The sequence below is a fragment of the Limanda limanda genome, chromosome 21, assembly GCF_963576545.1.
Source record: "Limanda limanda chromosome 21, fLimLim1.1, whole genome shotgun sequence".
Lineage (NCBI taxonomy): Eukaryota > Metazoa > Chordata > Actinopteri > Pleuronectiformes > Pleuronectidae > Limanda > Limanda limanda.
The window spans coordinates 1,259,918-1,271,700 of record NC_083656.1 but is presented as its reverse complement, the minus strand read 5'-3'; the positions used below and the strand labels follow the sequence as shown (position 1 = coordinate 1,271,700).

Below are 11,783 nucleotides of genomic sequence, written 5' to 3'. Positions count from 1 at the left end.
TGAGACACTTTTATCCTCATTTGACTCCACTGATCATCACTATGTGAACTTTACAGAAACAACTAAACGATCAACTTCATATTGTTTTGTCAATGTTATTCAACTCTAGAAGATCTGGTTTAAATCAGTTTTAGTTGTTTTTTACATGATCTCTCAGCAAATACACAGATTACTGTATATGGTGATTGTTGTGCTTCTCGTGATTCTCATGATTTAGTCCCACTAAGTGATGATGTGATGGATTCGGAGCTTTCAGATCTCCTCTGCGATAGTCAAGGTCTTCTCCAGGGAGTCGTAGTGAGCTTCATCCAGCTGATCCTCATCCTCTTCTTCATCCTCTTCGTCAGAAAGCGGCGGTCTGGCCGGGGCCTCCACGACCGGCTCGATCGGTGGATTGTCTCTGGGGAGAGGAAACGAGAAATAAAGTCAAACACACTTTAAGATAAGTTTTTATTCCATAAAACAGAATGAAAGTCATGCAGAGGAGGAAGCTGTGGTTTCTCAGCAACATGTGGAGAAGTGAAGTAAATAAAAAGTGGGAGGAGCCGAGCAAACAGGAGGAAACAGGGAGCGTCACATGCAGAACAAACAGTGAAATAACCCAGAATCTGTTCAGTGACAGCAGAAGCCGACCAGACAATGAAGATGATGAAGATGATGAAGAAACACTGAATGATGAAGAGGTCGTTTTCAGACCCGGACGAAGAGGCTCAGTCACTTACGATGGTTTTTGGTTTTCAAAACCGGGCGTAATCAGGCCCTGAGCTGAAAGGAAGAAAACGTCCTCAGGGGTCAACACGCGTCTCAAACACCAGGAGACAAGTGACGTCCAACACAATGTTCACACACTTTGTTCTTAATACAACAACATGCATATTTAACCACTATAAACAAGAGTCATCACTTTATGGTGCAAATAAAAAGACCGTGACCGATATGACTGGGAGCCTCCATTTGAACTTTGTATGCAAAATTAATCAAGTATAATTTGACTTGTTTCCTTAATTGGATTGGAATGAAGACTTGTAGTTTTAATCCAGATTATTCCATCGTGGTTTCACTGTCAGTGATCAACATGATGATGTGCTGAGGCCTCTGGAAGCCACCAGTCAAATCAACATGGTCTTTTTATATTCATGGTAACTTATTCGTCTAATGAAATTCAAATGTTACATGAATAAATTCACACAACACATCAGGTGTCCACACAGTCACCACGGCAACAATTAAACCATGACCCGAATATATTCACACCAGAAAACAGGAAAACAACATATGAGCAGGCAGAGGAACCACAGCAGAACCAAAACACAAGCAGACGCTGAAACATGAAAACACTTTGTGATAAAGACCCAAAGAAGCAGGTGAGTTCAAAAGTACCTTCGCTAGAGGAGGAGCAGGCCAGCGGGGTTATGGCAGCGGCAGGTCAGGGCGGGGGGGATGTAGCGTAAATACTACTGTGCACTCAACAAACACACACACACACACACACACACACACTATACTGCACATGCACCAGTGCAGGTGGGAGGTAATGAGGGGAACAGCCGCTGGTTAATGAGTTCAAGGAAAAGACGATCCACCTTTTTTTTACTTTGAGTCTGACGGAGACAGAAGCTGCTTCTAAAGCTTCAGCTCTGCTTTTAACCAAATAACTGAAATATAAAAAGAGAATAAAAAACCACATCTAACTAATTTTTTTTTAAAAAGGAAGATTTCTCGTTGGCTCTTGATTTGAAAATAAACGAAACAACAAAAATGTCCGGCTGAATAAATTTATTTTATACTTTACTCTTAGAAAGTCACCGTACATTTGAGGTCATCAACTTTAGAATTACTCGTGCCCCCAAAGCATGCACATAACTTCTCTGTACAATATTCAGTTTCCTTTTTTTCCCCTTTCACAACAAAACTGATCAAAATAAAAGCACATCAGTCGATGCAGGAGTTTTGGGCCACAGGTGGTCGGTGTGCTATCTCTGCAGGCAGTCCTACCTTGGACTTATTTTAGTGGAGAAAGAAGAAACACTGGCAGCTTCCAGTCGTTTGTGCTCGACTTTTGTTTCTGGATTTATCAAAACAGAGATGGAAAGAAAGCTGAGGGGGAAAACGAGTGTTAGGTCACAGACAGACGGAGGAAGAGACACAGAGGACACGTCTCTACGATGCAAACACGTCTCACAAGAAGTCTGAAAACATTTGTCTGTTAAACTGAAACAGGATCTGGAATATTAACAACTGCTTGACTTTTTCATTCATTCAAAGAAAAGAACATTTGAAGACTCGGCATTACATGGTGCAGACATTTTTGCAAAGTAGGAGGCAGAGGAGAGGTGCAGAGTTTAGAACTTCACCTTCTCTCTTTGGTTAAAAGATGTTAAAGAATCATGAGGGGAACTACATCGTGGTTAGTGGACCAGGGGGACAGTGGTGAGAAGACTCTAACTGACAGCTTCTTTATTCAGCACAGAGAGAATCAGACAAACTGCTTTTTTTCTGCAAAACATGATGCAGTTTACTCACTGAGGTTTTTTAAAATCACGTCTTTAATTGCAAAGAGCACGAGAACAAGGAGGCTGAATGAGGTTTGAACCCGGAGTCCTACACCACTGTGACTCCAATTATCAACATTCTGCAGGTGCCTCATTCTGTCCTCTGGATCCATAAAAATATAATATTCATGTTATTTACTAATTTAAACGTCAATAAGAGGCACTCAAACACATCTGAATATGGAAATGACCATTTAAAGTGTTTGAAATTGGAACCGAGTCAAACAGGAGCACCAGTGGTCTTTAATTTCATGCATGAACACCTTTCAACTGAAGTCTTTAATTTAATAAGTCTTTAATTTGAGTTTGTTGTTTAGGAACAGTCTAAAACTAAATATATTCAATTTTCAAATCAGTAAAAAAAAGGTAAAAAGCTGCATTTTAAAAGCTGCAAGCACCAAATATCTGACTTCTCCAGTTGTAACACTTTTCATTTCAGTGATTAAAGAACCAAGGACTCGTTGACCACATTCAGCCTCCACATGATATCACACATCACAATAAATAGAGGAAGGAGCCCGAGCACCAGTGTGTGTGTGTGTGTGTGTGTGTGTGTGTGTGTGTGTGTGTGTGTGTGTGTGTGTGTGTGTGTGTGTGTGTGTGTGTGTGTGTCTGAACACAGTCGCCCTCCGATACAGACGACCAGACCGATACTGAAAACGCTGTTCACAGGAAGTCAGAAATATAGACTATTACTTTTATAAGGTGCATTTGGTTATGAACGGATCATAGATACTGTAAGACAAGCACTTCTGTATATGGCACATTTATGTACAGTCAACATTCCATTACATCGTCTCCGGTGCGTTAAAACAGTTAATTATCGCCTCACTACTCGTGATCCATGACCTCTTGTCTCAGAGTACAAAACCTCACAGCATGAAAAGTTATTATTGTTAAATACTGAGAGAATCAGTAAAAGTATTGATTGTAATGTTTTTACATCATGAAAATCCTCTGTGGGATGTGGAGGACTGACCCGGTTCCATCCTGATCTACACACGTCCTTCACCGGGTCGCAGGAACCTCGTGAGATCAGGTTCCTCCGGTGGAGAGAGAGGATCCCCGGCCGCAAATAAAGGAAATGTACATGCACGAAAGACAAGCAAAAGATACACTGTCCTCAGAGAAAATGTCCATCCCTTCGATTGTGAATATTCGGATGGCACAGAGTCCGTTTGGTTCTGGTTTGGCCGGACAAACACCCGAGCGTCTTCGTTGCATTGATCAACTTGGGGAAGAGTTTATTGCCATGAGCAGGAGGGAGGGAGGGAGGGGGGGGAGGGGGTGGGGGGGTCCTGTCCTATCGCATCGTCTGGCTGAGTCTGTTTGTCTGTCTGTCCTCACACTGTGGAAATCAACTTGCCCTCCGTGGAGCTGTGGACAGAGAGAGGGAGAGACTTCCAGGAGGACGGCTCGGGACAAACAGCAGCAAACACAAGTAGGAACTAAATCAAGAGTCTGAACCAAGGGGGGGGGGGGGGGGGTACAGTGAGGAGGAGGAGGAGCTGCAGAGCATGAGGAGGAGCTGGGAGATCAAAGCATGAGTGTTTGGATATTAATGGAAAAAAGAAAACTTAAATCAACTTAACACAAAAAACCTAAATAATCTAAAACTTGAAATATAATAAACTTATTTATCACATCTGCCAAGGAGCTGACGTGTGTGTTTGTAGGATTAGACACAAACTACTGAACCCGTTTCCTTCAAACTGGGTGAAGGGGTTCGACTGTGAGATTTATCATTTGTGAATATGGGTTCTACAGATACAGTCGCCTTGGCGGAGGTGTGGGAGCTCCTCTGGTTTCTAATGGTCCAGTAGAGACCACTTATCATTCAAATAACAACACAAACCTTATTGTGTAACCACTGTGCACTAATCACTACATGATCACTACTGGCTTCATGTCAAACCAGTGCAAACAGAACAGGATGGAAACACAAAGAAAAGAACACACAGCAACATTAAAAAGGAAAAGGTGTTTGTGTGTGTGTGTGTGTGTGTGTGTGTGTGTGTGTGTGTGTGTGTGTGTGTGTGTTGTGTGTCTGCACAACCAGCACCTTCACCTGAATCTAACACTGAAGTGGAATCATATCGAGAGGTTCTTACCTTGAGGGGAAACGAGGCTCGTACTCTTCGACTCCGTGCTGCAGAGACGTCAACACAACACAACGAGTCACACAACATTAGAACAACTCAGAAACCTGACAGATGCTGCAATGACAACAACAGCCAGCAGATGGCAGCAAAGACACATGGTAGAAACTTCCATTAAACTCTCTCCTTCCATTAAACCCTCTCCATGTTGAATCCTTAATGTTCTATTGCACTTGTGTCCGTCCTGGGAGACAGATCCTCACATGTGTCTCTCTGAGGTTTCTACATATTTTTACCTGTTAAAAAGGTTTTTAGTAGCTTGTCCTGACTCTTGCTGAGGGTGAAGGACAGAGGATGTCACACCATGTTAAAGCCCTATGAGACGAATTGTGATTTGTGAATATGGGCTATACAAATAAAACTTGATTGATTGATTGATTGATTGATGTGAAGTGATGTGTGTGTCTCCAGGAGCTGATGTGTGTGTCTCCAGGAGCTGATGTGTGTGTCTCCAGGAGCTGATGTGTGTGTCTCCAGGAGCTGATGTGTGTGTCTCCAGGAGTTGATGTGTGTGTCTCCAGGAGCTGATGTGTGTGTCTCCAGGAGTTGATGTGTGTGTCTGCAGGAGCTGATGTGTGTGTCTCCAGGAGCTGATGTGCGTGTCTCCAGGAGCTGATGTGTGTGTCTCCAGTAGTTGTGTAGCGGAGCGTCCTCTGGGCTGGAGACCAGGAGACGCTCCTGCTCCTCAGGTCCAGGGACACAGCGGGAGGCCTAATGAACGTCTCAGCTCATGTGTGAACTCGTGTGTGTGTAGATGTCAGTGTGTGTGTGTGTGTGTGTGTGTGTGTAGGGTTGTTTATCAGCCCCCCCACCTGTGAGGAGCCTGGCCCTGCCACGCTGTAGGGCCGCTGCTGTCTGCCATGCAGCGCTGCGGCGCTCGGCGCTGCCATGCGGGCGTGGCTCCCGTAGTCGGGGACGGGCAGAGCCATGTCTTCTCTCTCCAGGAGGTTCCCGGTGCTGCTGCTCTTCCCGTGGTGGAGGCTGCACGACAGGAAACAGAAAACATGTTGCTCACGATCAGGGAGAAAGCTGCAGGTTTGTGGATGTGGATGATGAAGATCTGAAGGGAGTAGGGTTGCAAAATTCCGGGAATATTCAAAGTGGGAAACTTTCCATGGGAATTAACGGGAATATACGGGAATTAACGGGAATTAACGGGAATAAACAGGAATATACGGGAATATACGGGAATTAACTGGAAATGTTGTGGGTAATTTATTCTTACTGTATTTACCTTGTAATATACAGACATAAATATAAACATTTTGTTGTGTCATAGGCTGATTTGAGTCCTGAGGAAACTTTGGGCACTTGACTATATGCTTCTGCATCGTTGTGTCATTCTTAACATAGGTCTTTGCACAGTATTTGCAAATGTACACAGCCTTTCCTTCTACATTGGATGGGGTGAAATGTCTCCACACATGAGAGAGTGCACGTGGCATTGTTCTGTAGAATAAGATGAGAAACAAGTTTGTAAAAAAACACTAATGCAATGCCAGAGATATAAATAGTTAGCCAAACAATTGGAATCTTCTGTAAACATATTTACAATTGATGGATAAATGAATGGAAATATTTTTTTTTTTTTCAAAATTCCCAAAATTCCTGAGCTAAACTTCCCATGGAAAGTTTCCGGAAATTTACCGGAAACTGTCCACCCCTTTGCAACCCTAGAAGGGAGTCATCAGCGGGTTTGGACAGAACATTCAGGATTCTTTGCTTTCTGAGGAAGGATTTATGATGCACAACCACTATACATTTATAATTTATGTTTAGGGATAAAAAGTCCAATGGAGCAAACAGCTAAATACCTACTTGTGAACCCGGAGCTGCCTCATGGAGTCACTGTCCCCCTCAGAGATCAGCCTGGTGTAGGAGAAGGGAAACCAGCCACGCCTGCAACAGGTGGAGCCGGATATTAGATACACAAAAAAAAATCATCATCTTCCTTTACTTTCCACATGATTGTGAGTTCTGGCAGGAGTTGAATACGCCAGTCGCACTCACATCCGGGTCTTCTCGTTCTCTCCGTAGTGCCAGCCGTCCCGGGCCTCGGGCACCAGCAGGGTGATGACGTCGCCCTCGGAGAAGCTGAGCAGCGTGCTGTTGTCTCCGGCCGTGTGAGAGAAGATGGCCTGGACACAGGTTCTCCCGTTCTTCTCCAGCCCTGCAGCCATGGAGCTGGACCGGGGCAGAGTGCGAGTCTCCACTGGGACAGAGACAGGACGGAGACTGTTGACAGCTTCTGTATTCCATAAACTTCAGTTTCTACCACAAACCACTTCACCTGACGTTATATTATCAGAGGTGTCAAAAGTATTCACATTCATTACTCAAGTAGAAGTATAGATACTAGGGTTTAAAAATACTTTTGTAGAAGTTGAAGTATCAACTCAAGCTTTTTACTTAAGTAAAAGTGTAAAAGTATTGGTTTCAAAACTACTTAAAGTATAAAAGTAAAAGTAATGTAAGGGGGAAAAAAAATTTCCATTAAGGACAAAGTCTTAAGCCGCGTCTCAGGGGCCTATAGTGCACTACCCCCCCTCCTCCAAAAAACACATTTTTCTAAAGGCCCTTACGACTATAATGTTATATTAAAATGTTATGTTGAAAAATGTGGGATGCACTAGGCTACCCGCTTGAACAGCAAATATGCCCATTGAAAATTATACAATTTTATTACAATGAAACTACATATATTGTTGGAAGAGACCTTTGGACTCAACACTACCAATAATCAAACTTGACTATCTAGAGGAAGTAAAAGTCGTAACAAGGTCGTGTTGCCTTTTTTTGTGTGTGTTTTTGAACGATGACAAACCGGAATGAAAACAAGCCAAAATTAAATCGGAGTAACGAGGCTATTTTTAAAATGTAAGGAGTAGAAAGTACAGATATTTGCGTGAAAATGTAAGAAGTAGAAGTAAAAAGTCGTCTGAAAAATAAATACTCCAGTAAAGTATAGATACCCAACATTTCTACTTAATTAAGTTAACAAAGTATTTGTACTTCGTTACTTGACACCTCTGTATATTATAATCTAAATCTGTAGGAATCTACAAGCACATCATCGACCACATTTTCTTATAAAACTCATTTCTTTCTATCATCTATTTTTACTCCTGATCTCTATTCCTCATTTTCAATATCACATCTCCTTCTATTCCCACCTGCTTCCGCCTGCTTCTTATTAAAAGTGCACAGGTTGTGTGTTACATCCGACACACAACCTGATACATGATATGTTCTCGGATCAGGTTGTGAAGGTTGAAAGAGGCGGAGCAGCTGCTGAGGAGGTTATGTTTTCACCTCCGTCTGTTTACTGGTTTCATCCTCAGCGGGATTACGCAACAACTACTTGACAGATTTCCACCAGACCCGGAGGCAGGAAGGAGGCGTGGCCTGGACCATCCATCCGTACTTACTCAGCGTGGTCTTGCTCTTGGGGGGGGCGGCCTTACGCACAGGCAGGGTGTTGGAGTAGACCTCCCCCCCGTGCCGCTGGGTCCCGGGCGAGGCTTTGCCCTGGGCCACTTTGCCCTCCATCCACTGCTGGTAGTCTTCTCCTCCGTGGGCGCCGGCCGAGCCGTTCATCACCGGCATCCCTGCCTCCGCCCCCCCCATCAGCCGCTGCAAAGACAAGACGTTTGCATATAGAGGCAAATCAAACACTGCAGGAAGTCTCTCTCTCCTGTGACATAACATCCAGCAGCTCGTTCACATGGATGCTGCAGAGTGGATGTGGGTCAGGAAACGCTGATTAATAAAAAAAGAATGTTTGAAGATGCACATATGGAATTATTACTGGGCGACTGCAGAGAATTTCAAAGTGTGTTTACTCTGCGAACATGAAACTGAATCTGCACCAGTTAATGCAGTGAGCAGGAGGAAGAGGAGGAGGAGGAAGAGGAGGAGGAGGAAGAGGAGCAACGAGCCAATTAACATGGTTCACTAATGATTTCATTTGCATTCATGCAGAGTTTCCTCATCAGGTCGGATTGGACAACACTCACCTGTTTGTGTGTTTGTGTTTCTTTCTATCAGAGGTTTGCACTCTGACACTGGAGACGTCTTTCAAAAATGAGTATAATTTCTAACTGAGGATATTCAGGCTTCACTTTTTAGGGATAAAACTGATTCTACGACTAAAATCTGCTTTAAACTACGATTAGGATTTAATGTTAATAATGATGATCGTAGCACAAGCTGTCGGATCACTGTGTGCTAAGTACTGCCTTGCTGAACTTGTGTTTCTTTTCTTTTATTTCTTTTAATATATATATATTTTTTTTTTTTTCTTCTTTTTCTCTTTACTTTTTATTTCATTTATTTTAATTTTTTTAGTATTGATCATATGTTTCTATTTATTTATTCATTTATTTATTTTTAGTATTACTATTATATTGTTATTGTTATTGTTATTATTATTATTAAGATTTATGTCATCTATTCTTTTCAATTCTTGATTTTTTAACAATATTTGCTCATCTGTTGGGGCTGGGTCCCGGAGGGAGGGGGGTGGGGGGTTTGTATCTGTTCTGCTGTATGTTGGAATTACATTTGTAATTGTTATTGATGGAAGAGCATTGTTTGTTTGTTAAATATGTAAAAATTCAATAAACAGATTGTTAAAAAAAATAAAAATAAAAATAAAGATGATCATGATGTGTATCAAGCAATCAGAGACTGAACAGTGACATGTTAAAGCAGAGACCCAGCAGGACTCCAGCTGCTGTTCTCAATAGAACAGGAACCGACCTGCTGCCCCATTCCTCCACCGGCCCGGAACGCTGCCAGCTCCGGCGGCACCGGCAGCGGTTTGGCGCCGGGGACGGACTCCACCATGGACATGCCTGGATGGAGAGCACCGGGCGCCATGCTGCCCACCATGCCGCTCATCTGCTGCGCCAGGAACATGGCACGATCCGGCAGCTTGTTGGGCTCGGCACACGCCTGCTGCCACATCGGGATCTTCTGAGATAAAAGCTCCTTTCCCTGCGGGAGGGAGGGAGGGAGGAGAGGGAGGAGAGGGGGGAGGGGGGGAGGAAACAAGTTCATACAAAGGGAAAGTTCTCATGTGACAGAGCTGATGCATCTTTAACTCCTTCACTTGATTGATTCGGCCCCAAAATCGCTTTGAAATCTATTAACTCGTTTTTCAGATGATTGAAAATATACAGTCGGGTCTCTGGTGACCTCCAGAGGTCAAGCTGCTGAAAACACTGGATAGATTGACTCAATGGACGTCAACATTATTCACATTTAGCAGAAACATCCAGTAGCTGATGGGAGGAGAGGATGAGTGAGAGGGAGAAGAGGGGGGGACAGGAAGAGAGAGAGAGAGAGAGAGATACCAGCGCTCCAGGTTCAGACGCTCTCAGCTACATCCCCTCCATACATTATACAGCAGTTACATAAAGAGACTTTTCATTTGCATTCATCATCCGAGCCATGAATATTGGAAGGACACGGAGGAGACGCTGCTGATGGTTTTCACTCCAGCAGGCTGGTGTGGAGGAGAATCACAGCGCGGCTCCAAGGTCGCCCGGCCCTGCTGAGTGTGTGTGGGCCGCGGCGTCAGGTGTCAGGTGTCAGGTGTGGGCGGGATCATCAGATGAATTAACACAAACACAAAAGTACAGCGACCACAAGAGACACCAACAGATGAAACATTGTGTTACCGAGCTCGCCTTCTTTCTGAAATAGATTTTTATCCCCAAAGTTACACGTGAAGTTTGTTACCTCTGAGGAGGAGGTTGTGTTTTCACCTCCGTCCGTTTGTTTGTTTGTCAGGAAACAGAAAAGATTTCAAGTCGGTTTTTCATGAAACGTTTGATGTGAAATGTCCAGAGAGAGAACTTATTCCTTTTGGCTTTGATCCTGACAAAGAGGCAGAGCCAGGATTCGTGTTTGGCTTCTACAACATTTTGTGATCGGGTTTTTTTTAATACTTTTGCAGATTTATTGCAAAAGTTTTCAGCTCATTAAACGCAGATCAGAAGAAAATCTGAAAACACTTTCTGATCATTTCAATTGAACTGAACTGTGATTTTGAAACAACCAAAGCAAAGATCCAACAACCATCTAACAACTTTCATCCTCTTGACAATTCATCTTTTGATTCTACAAGAAACTAAAACATTAAAACCAGCTGGAATCAGAAAACTGAAACATTGAATAACTTCAATCAAAGCCACGATTTGTCTAAAGTAATTAATTCTGTTCTAGAATCGAGTGTGATTCATCAACACTGATCCAGTCTCTCTCTCTCTGATGATGCATCATCACAGCAGCAGCTTCCTCCGCTCGTCTCTCGCTCACTCAGACTCTTTCACAGCGAGTCTGAACTGAGTGTTCTCACAGAAGTAGGTCAGCCCCCCCCCCCCCCCTTCACCTGCCTCCTCACCCACTCATCCTCCACCTCTCCTTCATCCGTCCGGCTGCTCTCACTTTGCCACTTCACATTCCCCCGGTGAGAGGGAGTGGGAGGGAGTGAGGGGGAGTGAGAGGGAGAGGTGGGAGAGAGAGGGAGAGAGAGGGAGTGAGAGGGAGTAGGAGGGAGTGAGAGGGAGTGAGAGGAGTGAGAGGGACTGAGAGGGAGTGAGAGGGAGAGGTCGGAGAGAGGGAGTGAGAAGTGGGAGTGAGAGGTGGGAGTGAGAGGTGGGAGAGAGGGAGTGAGAGGTGGGAGAGAGGGAGTGAGAGGGAGTGAGAGGGAGTAGGAGGGAGTGAGAGGGAGTGAGAGGGAGTGAGAGGGAGTGAGAGAGAGTGAGAGGGAGTGAGAGGGAGTGAGAGGGAGTAAGAGGGAGTAAGAGGGAGTGAGAGGGAGTGAGAGGGAGTGAGGGGGAGTGAGAGGGAGTGAGAGGTAGAGAGGGAGTGAGAGGGAGTGAGAGGGAGTAAGAGGGAGTGAGGGGGAGTGAGAGGGAGTGAGAGGTGGGAGAGAGTGAGTGAGAGGGAGTGAGAGGTAGAGAGGGAGTGAGAGGGAGTGAGAGGGAGTGAGAGGTGGGAGAGAGTGAGTGAGAGAGAGTGAGAGGGAGTGAGAGGGTCAAAGTTTTTTTAATTAAATTTTAGG

At 44.3% G+C, this 11,783-nt stretch overlaps 1 protein-coding gene across 1 annotated transcript in view; it reads right to left on the bottom strand.

Annotated features, from left to right (window-relative positions):
- Positions 1-205: 205 nt before the first annotated feature.
- The window catches only part of baiap2b (BAR/IMD domain containing adaptor protein 2b), a 50,133-nt gene continuing 38,555 nt past the window's right edge, over positions 206-11,783 (bottom strand). Inside the window, exons 9-15 of the mRNA XM_061095166.1 lie at positions 9,473-9,709; positions 8,140-8,344; positions 6,722-6,923; positions 6,530-6,610; positions 5,524-5,692; positions 4,664-4,701; positions 206-400 (exon numbers count right to left, since the gene is read on the bottom strand). Coding sequence (XP_060951149.1) covers positions 253-400; positions 4,664-4,701; positions 5,524-5,692; positions 6,530-6,610; positions 6,722-6,923; positions 8,140-8,344; positions 9,473-9,709 — 1,080 coding nt within the window. The 3' untranslated portion in view covers positions 206-252. The remainder of the gene's footprint in view (positions 401-4,663; positions 4,702-5,523; positions 5,693-6,529; positions 6,611-6,721; positions 6,924-8,139; positions 8,345-9,472; positions 9,710-11,783) is intronic.